Here is a 15,024-nt window from a genome sequence, read left to right as displayed (position 1 = left end):
ATTAAATGAATAATTTTTATTAACACGGAGGAGATGGATTGCTTAAGTTTAGAGTTTGGAGTTAGAGATATTAATATTTGTTTACTTGTAGTTGAATGTTAGCCTAGGTTTGGTTTGGGAAGTCTGGGGGGTAGGGGGATGGGATAAACCATTGTGTAATACTTGTGATGTATTTTTTTGTTTATGATAAAAACAATAAGTTTTAGAAAGAGTGTGGAAGTTTATAAAGTTTTCTTTAGTTTAGTAGGAAATCCATACATATTTGAGCCTCCTTTTTCCAACCATCTTTGATGGTCCACTTGGTGCAAAAACTTACTCATTTTCAAGATGAGCATTTATAGAATGCATATGCTTCAATATAGTGGAGAGATAGTCATGAGACAGAAGAGTGTGTATACCTATACAAAGAGAGAGATTAAAAATGTACATACTTGCAAATGCAGTGTAGCGTGGGGCCTGGAGACTTCCATGTGGGCACATCAGTTGTACATGGATGAGAAAAAACCCTCTGTAGGCAGGTTGTGCATGGATGCTGTGTATTTTATGGGCCTTTTGTACATATTAATAAACATACCTGAGAACTGGGCAGGTAACACACATATACACACATCTTCTCCCTTTCTCTCTTGTATAAATGCTACTCTTCATTTAATTCCACTGTTTAATTTTTTGTAAATTATGCATGGCATAGAACCTATGAATATAGCTGAATTCCAGTAGAAATTTCAACAGAAATTCAAGCATCCCTTATAATTGGCTATGATAATTAGGAATATTAGGAGCTGTAATTAGCAAAATTTAGTTGCTGCCTCCATCTATTTATTGTTGCTTGATCAACACCCATCTACCCACATTCTTTCTACAGTTCTTTCTTTCTATCTAGCATTAGATATAATTTGTTTCAATGTAATTAGTTATGACTCATCCTACTCTGTAAACGTATGGCAGTTGTCAACAACATCTAAAGTAGAAAATATATGACACCTGGCTAGGCAAACACAAAATGTTTTTAAACATCAGTAGATAATTTGGTACCCTTTAAATATATTTTCACTCATTCCTAACTAATGGAATGGCAAGTGATTAAAAGAGTTGTCTAAAATATCTGGAGGAGATACTAGTTTGTCTATTGGTGTCTAACCATTTTTAAAAGATAATAATAATAATAATAATAATAATAATAATAATAATAATAATAATAATAATAATAATAATAATAATAATAATAATAAAAAGTTGGAAGGGACCTTGGAGGTCATCTAGTCCAACCCCCTGCTCAGGCAGGAAACTCTATACCATTTCGGACAAATGGCTGTCCAGTCTCTTCTTAAAAACTTCCAGTGTTGGAGCATTCACCGCTTCTGGAGGCAGGTTGTTCCACTGGTTAATTATTCTGTCAGGAAGTTTCTCCTTAGTTCTAAGTTGCTTCTCTCCTTGATTAGTTTCCACCCGTTGCTTCTTGTCCTGCCTTCAGGCGCTTTGGAAAATAGCTTGACTCCCTCTTCTTTGTGGCAGCCCCTGAGATACTGGAACACTGCTATCATGTCCCTCCTCGTCCTTCTCTTCATTAAACTAGACATACCCAATTCCAGAAGCCGTTCCTTATATGCTTTAGCTGTCTGTAGGCCCCAGATATTCTATCATTATAAAATTACTTGGAGAGCTCCTATTTTTCTTATGTACCTATAAGCAAAGGTTTTCCTGATTATTAATAAATGATAACATATTCAGGTACATATTTAACATATTTGTATTACTGTATGTGCTTATTAATCTACTGCTATTCTCATATGTCTTCCTAGTAATGATTTTTCTTATCTATATATCTGGGATATCTTTCTTCACCCTAACAAGTATCCTTAGCTCTTGCTACCTGTAAGAGATAACCAGGCTGAGCCTGAGGGAGGAGTCAAATGTATCATCAGTAATGAATCCCTTCGTGTCCACAAGAGATCTAAGTCCAGCCCACCTTGAATTCCTTCTACTCTTATCTCCCGTTAATTTCCCTTGCCTTTAGTAGTTCAGATTCTTGTAGAGAGCTCAAGCTTATAATAAATCTTTACACCCATTTGAAATGTCTGGATCTCCTGCTTTTCCTAGTGCTTGACACTACCCCATCACATGATCTAACTAAACACAACCCTTCAATTTTGTTGATTCATTCTAATCATTTCATGCTTCCACCATCTGGTTACAAATTCACTACTATATGTAGGGTGTCCACCTAAGTGGAATAGGACCAGCTTATTATTTGGATGAAAAACTGTCAGGAACTGGGAAGATGAAAAAAAACAAGAAGACAGTTGTGATCCATTTGCATATTTTTACCCCTGAAAACTGTCTGGATGTGCCTGTGAAATGATCAGGAATAAGGCCAGTCAGTCAGCTTTACCTATAATATGCTTTAGGATTGAACTGAAGTGAAAACACTTAGCATCTAAATCTTAGATCTTCTGTTCCAGCTATATTTTGAAACAGAAAGTGAAAAATATCATCTATTTATCAATCATGGATAAAAAATTAATAATTTGAAGGAAACTTATAATATGTTATTTTCACTCATCCAAATAGCTTGTGGCTTCACATAACAACAACAACAATAATAATACAGACAAGCACTTGCTACATAACACCCCAAACTTAACAATTGTCGATAAAAAAGACAAAAAAGTCTGGATAGTGGACGTGGCAGTGCCTGGAGACAGCAGAAGAGAAGAGAAAAAACGAGAAGATAACAGAATGCAAAGACCTACAAATAGAAATAGAATGACTGTGGCAAAGGCAAGCAAGGGTAGTACCAATAGTAATAGGCATCTTGGGTGCAATCCCAAAACAACTGGAGCACCACTTGAACACCATTGGCCTTGAAAAATTTGCCATCAGTCAATTGCAAAAGGTGGCCTTACTAGGAACAGCTTCCATCCTGCTGCGATATCTGTAACATCATCAAACATCCAGATCTGCCTATCCCAGGTCCTTGGTAAGGACTTGATAGATAGACAAAAATGCCAAATCTAGTCTAAACATCTGGCTGTGCGATGATTAACAACAACAACAACAACAACAAAAACATGTTTGCTGAATTATGACAAGGTTGACTGTATTATAGAAAAGCAGTAGCATCACCCATAATATGATCTCAAAAGTTTCCTACAGCTCTCATCTATTTCTCACATTTCTCTCTTTTTTCTTTTATAGTCTGTGGGCGCCCCAAAATACATTCCCCTCGAATTGTTGGTGGGAAGAATGCTGAAGATGGGGAATGGCCATGGCAGGTTAGCATACGAGAAAACAGACTTCACGTCTGTGGTGGAAGTCTCATTTCCTCCCAATGGGTGGTGACAGCTGCTCATTGCTTTGACGGGTAAGTAGCAGATTTGCATTAAAGAGACTGTATCTCAGCCAATTTCTTTTCTTTAAGGGAATCAGTAATTGAAGACAGAGCTATAGCACTAGGGAACAATAGCAATTCAATTAAGTTCAAAAATTTGGCAGTGGACCAACTTTATCTTGCCCTTATGAAGACAGCATTAGCATTAGATCCTCCCCTGCTATGTAGCTGATCGGGCAGCTATATGAAGATAACAATAATATAATCAAATACTTATTAGGATCAAAAACCAGGAGGGAGGCATATAGCCAATTAAAAAGCATAAAAATCCACTTAATGACTGTGGTGTTTGTTTGATGAGTGCAGATTCATTTAAGGATCATGGTGATTTGCTTAATGACACCACAACAGGATTGTAAAATTGGATCAGTCATGTGACTGTGCAAGCTCCATTATAGTGATAAGCCAAGAACTACCTGTAACAGTAAGATGAGGCCAGTATGAATCTCTCTCTCTCTCTCTCTCTCTCTCTCTCTCTCTCTCTCTCTCTCTCTCTCTCTCTCTCTCTCTCTCTCTCTCTCTCTCTCTATCTATCTATCTATCTATATATATATATATATATATACATCATATATGTTTTTTAAAAATTTGGAATGCTAACAAAGAATTAAGGGAGTACTGAGATAGCTATTTCTAACCTTGTTTGGTTTGTTTGTTACTCTATATATTCCAGGCACTGAAAAACTATATGCTCTGTTGTTTTTGTGTGTCCAGAGTCACAGGGGCATTGTCTGTCTGAGTAGGGAATCTTCCTATATCGGCCTCAAAATACAACTGAGAGAAGCGCATGACAAAGTAATGGCCTCTGGTAGTTAGGCTCTTTGAGGCTAGTTGAATACGCGATAGGGAAGGCCTGTTGGATTCATTGACAATAAAAGGTTGGAGACCTGGCTAAATCCAGTTGTTGCTCTGTTTCTGTCACACATTGTTTAATGAGTGCTTTGGCCTGATTATATCCCACGCTGAGTAGAAGACTGAGGAGAAGCCCAAGGATGAGATTTGCTCACATCTAGTCTCCACTTTCATGAGGCCTATCTCTAGTCTCAGGATGGCATTAGAGATAAATTTTGAGACTTGAAGGGCCAATCTTAGAAATCTGAATTTTGACTTTGACTGTAACCCTCCCTCCTTATGCTCATTGATCATAATAAAGATTTGATTTGATGGCATAAATGATGCCCTCCATAATGCTCCATGAATGAGAGAGAGCAACTACATGGTAAACACATTGCCTGAAGCACCTTCCTTTGAGAGCCCCAGATTTCCTGTTGAGTTTCAAAGCTGAGCAAGGATTATAGAAGACTGATTTTCCCCCCCTTGGTTCCCATAGGCCACTAGTTCCATCTAAGTATCGAGTGCATCTGGGGGAGTACGAACTCCCCAAACCAGCACCCACCATGGTCTCATCTGCTGTAAGCCTGATTGTAGTACATCCATATTATGCTGGAGTTGGGCTGAGTGCTGATATTGCGTTGGTGAAACTAGAGGAGCCTGTCCATTTCTCCCGAACCATCTTGCCTGTCTGCTTATCCACTGTTGCAGATCCTGAACCTTTCCCTGCAGGGATGAAATGCTGGGTCACTGGCTGGGGGGACCTTTATCCAGACGGTAAGAAAGAGGTGGGGGTCTTCTTAAATCAAGTGCATGTTAGACTTCTGCGAGGCATAAGGAATGTGATCTCCTTTTGGGGGTGGAGGATTTTCCTCCCCAACATTTTGAAGGCATTAAGCTGTGTGAAACTTTATGGAGGGTTAACAAATTTATATTATTGCTTATTGCTATAAAATATTATTTTTGCAGTAGTGATTTGACAGTGAATTGTGGTGCCATGATTTGGCTGGCTCTGAAATAAATGAGTTGTGTGGCACATGTAACCCATGACTTACAGTCCTCATAACAGAGCTAATTACACCCATTGTTTTTGCAGTTGCAATATTTGTTTGTTTTTTAATCAGCCACTTAGTGGCATCAAGAATGTAGTTGTTGGTGCAAAGACATTATTATTGCAAAGGGTGTGGAGCCCAAACATTTGGTAGATGGACTGGAGGAGTTGGGAGAGATTTAAAATGAGGCTCATAGATTAAAACACACAGATACTTCCACTTACCCTTTGATCTTTAAAAGTACATGGAGGAAGACTCCACCCTTAAGTGTTTAGGAGCCAATGTTCAGTGTCAGAATCTCCCCCCCCCTTTTTTTTGCACCAGCCTCTTTCATCACTCGGATTTTGCAGAAATTGGAAATGCCAATCCTAGATGTTGATAAGTGTGATGAAATGTACCATAATGACTCCAGCAGCTCTGACACAGATACTGAAGTTCTGCCAAAAGACTATAGACTAATCTATGATGACATGATCTGTGCTGGATATCCAGAAGGAAAGAAAGATTCTTGCCAGGTAAAAATAGGGGATAAGAGCCATGGACCAATTATGACTTGTAGCAGATATTACATATAGAATTTGCTTGTTTATCATGAGTTATAGCATGTTCTGGGAACTAGGCCATTGTAATTTATTATATAACCATGCTGACCGAAATGTTTGAATCCAGCAAATTTTAATTTTCTTCCATTCAATAATGCCCAATTCTTGGAGACTGCCTATTAGTCACTGCAGTTTACTTGGCAAGGTTTTTCAGAAGTGGCTTGTGATTACCTCCTTCCTAGGGCTGAGAGAAAGTGACTGGCCTATGGTTACCCACCTGGCTTTTTGCGCATAGTTCAGTTCCTAAACTATGGGGATTTTAACGACAACACATTTTTGCACATATATTCTTGTAGCTACCCATTTAAAATGAGACTAATCTAGTTCCTCCTCCAATTTTTTTTTTAACAATAAACTATCACCTTAAAACATTTTTCCTTACTTCATTCTTCCTCTAAGTCAGTGATTCTCAACCTGTGGGTCGGGACCCCATTTGGGGTCGATCGACCATTTCATGGGGGTCGCCAAGCAAGGCTGTCCGCCATTTTTTTTGTCCGCCATTTTTTTTGTCCGCCATTTTTCCCCCTTTTTCAGCCAGCTGGTGGTCGGCCTGCTCCGTCTCTGCCGCTTGCCAGCTACGCCTCGGCTGGCGCAGGGGGCGGAACCACGCATGCGCGGTGCTCCCGGGCAGGGAAAGTCCTCGACTTACGACCGGTTGGGTAGTCCTCGACTTACGACCGGCTTAGTCCTCGACTTATGACCGGTTTAGTCCTTGACTTACGACCGGTTGGGGTCGCGGCATTAAAAAGGTTGAGAACCACTGCTCTAAGTAGATAATGGCAGAATTGTTTTATTTTGTTTCCTGTTGATATTTATAACATGTCTTAGAATAATGATAGCCTAAAGTAAATTTGATAAGTTATGTGATGAAACTTGACTTCAAACTATAGCTTCTCAGTCTAAAGAGTGTACTGTTCTTGCAGTACATTCTTAATGGCAGCGTATTTCCTCCCATAAAACAATTTATCCAAAGTTTTGGTTTTGCATATCCTTCTGAGGCAGATGGTGCCACAAAGCAGCAAGGAAATTTTCTCCAGTATGTCTCCAGTGTTGTCATGAATTATTGAAAGCAGAGCAGCAAAGGCTTCTAAGCATGTTGACAAAATCCTTAGCTAGCCTTCAAACCCATATCAAAGACATTTAAGATATAACATTGATTCCCCACAAGATTGTTTCCACATTTACTTTTAAATCACCATTATTATTTCCCGCTTTTTAGTAATGGAAAGGGCTTGGCTAAATAACATTAAGAGGAACTGCTGAATGGCCACATTCATCTCATCTGCTTAAATTTAAACTCAAAATGCACATTATTTCCTTAGATTACTTACTGGAAGAGTGTTCCTAGTTAACCCCTTTCTTTTTCTTAGGGTGACTCTGGGGGACCCCTGGCTTGCAAGGTGAATGGTACGTGGTTTCTAGCTGGGATTGTGAGTTTTGGGGTAGGTTGTTCTGAACCCAACCGACCCGGAATCTACACCAGAGTAACTTCTTATATGGACTGGATTCAACACACTATAGAAAAGAACTCAGCTTCCAGTGGTGGTGTCCCTCACCCCAGTGGGACTTCTGTTGTCTTCTCGTTATTAATCTTTCTCCTGAGCACTTTCCATGTAAGTGCTGTTCACTTATAATCTGTTGGAAATGTAATTGTAACACAAATATCACTTAATATAATATTACCATTCAACTACAATGTAAAAATACCTAGTTTCAAAGGGAAAAATATAACCCCCATTGTGCAGAGTGGAAAATTTCCTGGAGATCTGACTACATTAACCTCCTGTTACCTCTTTCTTATTAATCATTCTCAGAATTATGACTTAGGTATACATTTGATAATAAATAAAATATAAAAAAACCTCAGATGGTTTATTTGAATCATAACGGGCAAAAAAGAAGTGCTGTGTGCCATGAGATAAGGACTTTCGGAGTAAAATGTTCCTTTCCCCAAATCTCATTCTTAGAGTCTCTTCTGCCATCTTCCCAATAATGGACATGTTTAGACAACATGGAAACAACATAGTAACGTCTACCTTGGTTTGCTGTGAATGTGTGATTATGGATTAGGTTGATTTCTTTTACAGTTCTCTCATCCACCATTGATTTCTGTTTGTGTGGAACAGTTTCAGAAAAGAGAAAAATAAGATATTCCCTAATAATGTTGTGGAACTAAATATAGATTTCTCCATGTGTATAAAATACAAGGAAAGTTGCAACTGGCCTCTTTCTCATTTTTGTAATCTCACCACAGAGTTAAAGAGAGAGTAATTCTTGAGCAGGATCTATAATGGTCCTCACAATTTTCACCCCTAGGTAGAAGAATCTCACCAGACTGACTACATTCTCTTGGGAACTTTCAGATAAAGGCTTCAGGAATTTGGGAGGGGGGGGGCGGAAGGGGGCTGGCCTTTGTCAGTGTGTTCTCTACAAGCTCACCAGCCTGTTCACTCATTCCCCTATTCTACCTGGAGATTCCACCATATCACTTGACCTTGGAATACTGTGATGTGATCACAAGGATGCTGCAATGATTGGAATTTCGAGGATCAGTAATAAGTTTGAAAGGTCACCAAACAAGCTATCATTACATGAGAATAACTTTTAGGTAATCATCAGAAATTCCTATTTGATTTCATGGACCTGTGTACTTTTCTCCTCCCTTTACTGTTCTTCTAAAGAACAGCAATCTATTTACAAAGTTATGTAAAGTCCTAAGTGCAGATCAATAGACTGGTAAATATATTTAACACAGCTACAGATGGAACATTGGATATTTATGATGAAGGCTACTTCCTGTTTGATATAGGAAGCATCAATGGAATTAGTCTCTTATTGCTCAGGAAAGCAGGGTACTTGGCTTATATTTTTAGTCTGTTTCCTCATTCTTTCCAGCCCCTTCTGTGGCAAACACAACTATGAAGATACTTGCAATTGAGATGACAAAACAAGAAGATAAATGAACAAAAATCCCCATCTATATAAATAAAAATGTAAATGTTCGTTTGTTCAAAATCTTAACTCTCCAAAAGTTTGTCACCAATTGCTTTGAAATTTTGACATATCATTGCATTCGAATACGCGTGTGTTTTTATATACCTACTATTATATAGATGTCACACCTGTGACAGGTAAAAACATTTAACCTGTCTGAGCCACAGCAACGCGTGGCCGGGTACAGCTAGTAATAAAATAAATGGAACAAGGGGAGTTTCCCTCACCAGACACTTCCAAGATGGAGGCATATGTTTCCTTCACAGCAAACTGGAAATAAATTTTAATCTAAGTATCTAATGTTCTTTTCTCTGTTTGTTTTAAGAGAGACAATCACACACATGTTAGAACCAGAGTCAATGACTGCTAAGGCAATTTTTAATTATACTTCCTTTTTGAGGCAAACCTATTTTAATAAGGTGAAACCATGTGTTGTAAAACTCATTTTGCAAAAGGAGTTAGGATAGATGCATATGTATCAATTATATAATTATTGACAAATGTGGAAAAAGGACAACCAGGTCATCGCTGTACAAATGTCTGAAAATGGTGCTTTAGTTAAAAGAGCTGCTGAATTGACATTGTCCTGGTGGAATGAGCTATACACCTCGAGTAAAGGCTATAAATCAGAAATATTTAGGCTTTAAGTCAGTATACAGGAAATTTTGATTCTTAGAGAGAACCACCATGCATTTTTAATTTCTGAATGACTGGTGAAAGGACAGAGAACTTGCATCTTGGATACACCACTAATAATTAAAAAAAGGTTGAGAAAAAGAGTTTGCCTTCAACTACAGATTGTACAACTGGCTCTATGGAAGATGAGTGATGCTTTAATTGAAATAAAATATTATAATTAATTTTAAAATTGCATGCTGCCATTTTTGGAGATCCACATCCTCTGGCACTAAGTATACCCCTAATGTAAGAATGGATTGCGAAGATGGTAGAGCTTGCAGAAATACCTAAATTGATCTTTTTTTTTATTAAGGACAGAACAACAATATAAAAGAATGGAAACCCTTTATGGACTTTTTATTGTAAATGGATAAATGGATAAAAAAGAATAGGTGATGTTGGAATTTATTGATTAAAAAGGTTTGTAATGGAAAGAAGAGAATTACGATATATATTAAGAGGATGGAGGTGGAAGTTACTGTGTCTGTAACTATTTTTTTTTTAATTGAAAATTTTATAAAATTTTACAATATAAATCCCCCCTCCCCCAAACCCAACCTTCCATCCCTCCCCCCCTCACTTCCCAGAGCCAATCACAGGGTTAACAATAAAATAATCATAATCTAACTAACATTAATCAACTATTAATCTAACAAATCTATAACTTCCTTTAACTCTCTTTTAAAACAAATATACAATTATTAAATACCATAATAATAACATAATTTTAAATATTAAAAGTAAAACTAAATAACATTATAACTTTTAAACAAAAATAATACTCTAAAATTCATTCAAAAACCAAATGATATTTTTTGGTTCCATATTTGAACTCAATGTAATCAATCCATCTTCTCCAAACCAATATATATCTTTCTTGTGAGTAATCCTTCACATAAGCGGAAATCTTGGCCATTTCTGCTAAGTTTGAGACTTTAAATACCCATTCCTCTATAGTGGGTAAACATTTCATTTTCCAAAATTGAGCAATTAATAATCTTGCAGCAGTTATAAGATTCAACATCAACTCCATTTCTTTTACATCCAAATCTTCCAAAATACCCAACGAAAATATCTGTGGTTTAAACTTTATCTTTTTCTTAAAAATATTTTGAATATTCCACCAAATCTTAATCCAAAATGCTTTAACCTCCCTACATGTCCACCACATATGAAAATACGTTGCATCTAAGTTTCCACATCTCTGTGTCTGTAACTATTGAAAAGAAGCCTGGAAGTCATTCAGATAATTTTTTCTCTCTTTTTTCTTTTATAGCTCCTTCTTTTTTCTACTTTTCCTTTTATGTATCAATAGTTTTTAATCTTACATAAAATCTTCTTTTAATAAAAATATTTATTAAAAAAGAGATGCTTCACAGGGGCACTGGAAAAGGGATGCTTAGTAAAGTTCAACTTTAGGAAACACCTACCTTATAGCTGTACTTTGAATCTTCTTGAAGCATGACTAGGCTATGCATATTCCTGAGATTGATCCTAATCCTTTGTAATTTTGGCATTAAATAACATGGACTCAATATATAGGGGGTGTTTCTGTTAAGGTGTTAATGTTTCATTTAGCAAGTTCCCAGCTTGACTCTGGGAACTTTTTTGGGATACTATTCTGAACTTCTGAGGGGGGGCAAGAGGGGGGTACAAATGTAAAATACCAATATATTTAATTTTTTTCTTTAAAATAAACTTACCTGTAAGATGGTTGGCAATAGTTCAATGAGCTGGAAAGAGGCTTTTGTCAGTATACTTAGTCAGAGATATAAAAATTACAGTCATGGTTCAGGAGCAAAAAACAAAACAAAGAAACAAAAAAAAACCCACAAAAAACCGAGCACCTTAACTGACAGATAACTGCTACTTTATTTGAGCAATAACTTCCCTTTACTGATGTTAATTGTAATACAGTACTTTTTAAAATGTCCTATAGGGGAAAAATTGCAAAGAGGTTCTGGTTTAACTATAAGTGATTCAGCATACATCAAAAAGGAGGACCGCCAACTCAGGGCTTTCTGTACCAACCTCTTCAGAAAATAGGAAATGAAGGAAACCCCAAATAAACAAATATCTCTAAACAGAGATATCCATTCAAGTTGCATTCTTGCTCATTTGTGTACGTTTCCACTGCTGAGTTAAAACCAAAGGATCTCTCGAGCAAGATCCAAAGAGTTCTTTTCATTTTCATTCCTTTATTGCTTATATGCCAATATTTCCAGTTTACTGATTAGTTGATGTCTATTCAGCAGCATGACTTGTATATCAAGAACTAAGTGACCCCAAAGGAAGGTAAGATGATCCCACACTTGGTCAAGACACAGGGTTACAGTTTGTATCATGTCAATTGACCACCCTGAAATGTGATGGAACAGCACTAAATATTTTTCGCACATTATTAATTTAGTAGAATCAGCTTAGGTGTGAAAAAGCACTATTTTCAGGAAGAAGAAAAGGAACGAGACTTTACATACAGAGTGGGAGAAAAAGAATCAGGCCACTATCATGTGATCAAGGGACCTCGAGGTTGTCAAGACAATCTTGTCCTGACATAAATGGAAGATTAAAGAAGGATGTGAAACCTTAACCCTTGTTATTAATTACAGACTTTGAGGGGAAAAAAATCCCAACATTAATTTTGCTATTCCCACTACCGCCCCCTTGTTTCAAATTTGTTGTTCAGTGTCCAGGATGATAAAGAAATCTGTAGAATGGTAAAGCTTTCACTTGACTAAATGCCATTTTAGTTGTGACTTAAAAGCAAAAAACTCCAGAAGAAAAGACATTATTAACAAATTGGAATGGGTTCATAGATATGCAACAGAGCATTATCAGGATTGGTTGAAAAGAAGAGATATGAACTCAGCCAATGTCTTCTCATTCTTACTAGGTTGATCTTTGATTTCTGACTTCCACACAGAACTGCCTTGCTACCTCCTGAACTGGAGGGGGAGATAAAATTCATCCTTCCTTGCTCATCATCTGTGCCAGTGTTTCTCAAACTTGGCAACTTGAATATGTGTGTACCTCAACACCCAGAATTCCCAGCTGCTGGCTGGGGAATTGTGGGAGTTGAAGTCCATCCATCTTCAAGTTGCCAAGGTTGAGAAACCCTAGTCTATATCCTTTGGAACACACCATCTCAGTATTACCAGATGTTAACATTCTTGAAATATCTTAGACACATTGTTATAGCAACCCACTTGGAGAGCCCTACCCAAAGAAAATACTGAATGAAGAATCTCAGGGAACATCCACAAAAGTCATAAATGCTAATACAATTTAACAAATTGCTTTGTTAAAAGAAACCACAAAAAGCAGATGATCGAGGACCTGACCACCCTTATCCTTTGAAAGGAATCTTATACTGAAATCAGGCCATTCAATATTTTCTGCCATACCAGTTCAGATGATGGAAACTTGTCCTTGGGTTCCTGTGATCTGATTTCATCCATCACTTTAAACCACGATGAAGTGTATTTGGGTTGGCTTAATATGTCATATGAACCCAGCCATTGAGAATGCAAGGGTACCTCTCCAGTCATATTTAAAACAATTGCTTCTTATTACCCTTGATCAAGAAAACATTTAAAAACAAAACAGATAAAACTCCAGTTAATTAACTCTAACAACATCAACTAATATATGAAGCCTGAATGGAACAGATTTTATTTTAAATCCTGGCCGAAAAACCACTAGTGAGCAGGAGAAGAATTCCAGATGTTAAAATGCCACTAAAAATTGCTGGGCCAATCTGATGGTTCTGCAAGAGAGTTTTCTGTGCTTCTATCATTCCATGTAATTGCACATTTTCAGTGCTAACCCTATCAGCTGTAGCCTGAACTAATTTCGCAAGAATGTTGGGTTGACACTAAAGTTATAGGGCAAATTGAATTTTAGTAGTAATGTAGAATTACGGGGTTGATTAAATTTTTAGAACTGAAATAGGATCTATGGCCAAATAAGCATGCTCTGGAGTCTGCCTTATTTTTTCAGAAGATATACAGTATCTTGCTGGCTTTGAAGATTCTAAAAGCAAGAGAAGTGTTCAGGTGATGTCTTCAACACTATCCTTGCCTACATCAAAAGACTATTTATTACTAAAGAGCCTTTTCAGGGCAGCCTTTACGTCCTTATTCCTCAAAGTGTAGATAAGGGGGTTGCAAAGGGGAATGATGACTGTATAGAGCAGGGAAAGTAGCTTGTCAATCTTAACAGAATCTGTTGTTTGGGGATGTAGGTATACCAACATTCCTGAGCCATAGAAAAGACTGACCACAATCACATGAGATGAACAAGTGGAAAAAGCCTTCTGGCGCCCCATGGTTGATGGCATGTGCAATATAGTCCTGGTGATATAGAAGTAGGAGGTTAAGATGACAACTAGAGGAACTAGAGCAAATATAACATTCTCCATATATACTATCAACTCATTGGTGGAGACATCAGCACACGCCAGACTGAGGACTGCCGGCATGTCACAGAAGAAGTGGTCCATTTCATTGGGGCCACAGAAGGGGAGTGAGAAGATGAGTCCAATTTGTACCAACTGCATCGGAAAACTGAGAACAAAAGAACCAGACACCAGTCCTATGAGCATCCTTTGATTCATTATGGTCATATAGTGCAGGGGCAGACAAATAGCAAGATAGCGATCGTAGGCCATGGCAGTTAGTAAGAAACACTCAGTACCACCCAGGAAAAGCATGAAGAACATTTGGGAGGCACAGGCTTCCAAAGAAATGGAATGGTCTCCTGTGGCCAGGCTGACTATCATTTTGGGAAGAGTGACTGAAGTGTAACATACCTCAAGTCCTGATAAACTTCTTAGAAAAAAGTACATAGGGGTATGGAGGGCAGGATCTCTTGTTATCACAATCACAACAAGGCCATTGCCTAGAATAGCAGTCAGATAGATAGCAAGAAAGGCAGCAAAGAAGAGCATGGGGTGCTTATGAAATCCCAGTAAGACAAACTCATTTACAACACTTTTGTTCTCCCATTGTCTGGCCAGTTCAACATTCATCTAGAAAAGACCAAAGGGAGGTGAAAAAGAAGGACTTCAGAGTGTATGAATACTTATCTAATTACAAAATCAAAACTCTTAAACTACCCTTCCAAAACCTAGTATTTTCAGATGTGTCAGCTGAAACTCTCAACATTTATCTCACCACTGTGGTATTAAGACATTCTTCGAGTTTCAGTCAAGCACTTCTCCAAGATATTTTCATAGGAAACTGAAGTTGCCTACAAAATTTATTCATCAGCACATCTAATTCCAAATCACTTTTATAGGCTAAATCAAATAAAATCTAGCTTGAATAAATCCTCAGGAAGAAAAGCAAGAAGCAATCTTGTGTCAGAAAATAACAAAAATGCAGAAGTCATTTCAATAATTTCAAGTTCCTAATCATCAGCTTTTGTGCCCGCCTCACTTTGACATTGAAAAATGTGTAATATTATACAATTTTGT

General features: G+C 37.5%; 2 protein-coding genes across 2 annotated transcripts in view; one reads left to right on the top strand and one right to left on the bottom strand.

Annotated features, from left to right (window-relative positions):
• Positions 1-7,569, top strand: part of LOC107285334 (serine protease 27-like) — a 13,180-nt gene extending 5,611 nt beyond the window's left edge. Inside the window, exons 3-6 of the mRNA XM_015813511.1 lie at positions 3,199-3,364; positions 4,722-4,999; positions 5,599-5,789; positions 7,247-7,569. Coding sequence (XP_015668997.1) covers positions 3,199-3,364; positions 4,722-4,999; positions 5,599-5,789; positions 7,247-7,510 — 899 coding nt within the window. The 3' untranslated portion in view covers positions 7,511-7,569. The remainder of the gene's footprint in view (positions 1-3,198; positions 3,365-4,721; positions 5,000-5,598; positions 5,790-7,246) is intronic.
• A 6,072-nt stretch (positions 7,570-13,641) lies between these two features.
• LOC107285307 (olfactory receptor 10AG1-like) lies at positions 13,642-14,577 on the bottom strand. Its single transcript, XM_015813483.1, has one exon. The coding sequence runs from the start codon at positions 14,575-14,577 to the stop codon at positions 13,642-13,644; it is 936 nt and encodes a 311-aa protein (XP_015668969.1).
• Between the last annotated feature and the right edge of the window lie 447 nt (positions 14,578-15,024).

Source organism: Protobothrops mucrosquamatus, unplaced genomic scaffold (genome assembly GCF_001527695.2).
Source record: "Protobothrops mucrosquamatus isolate PMUCROS unplaced genomic scaffold, P.Mucros_1.0 scaffold160, whole genome shotgun sequence".
In the NCBI taxonomy this organism is placed as follows: domain Eukaryota; kingdom Metazoa; phylum Chordata; class Lepidosauria; order Squamata; family Viperidae; genus Protobothrops; species Protobothrops mucrosquamatus.
The sequence above is the reverse complement of the archived record's forward strand: the minus strand, read 5'-3'. Positions and strand labels throughout refer to the sequence as shown.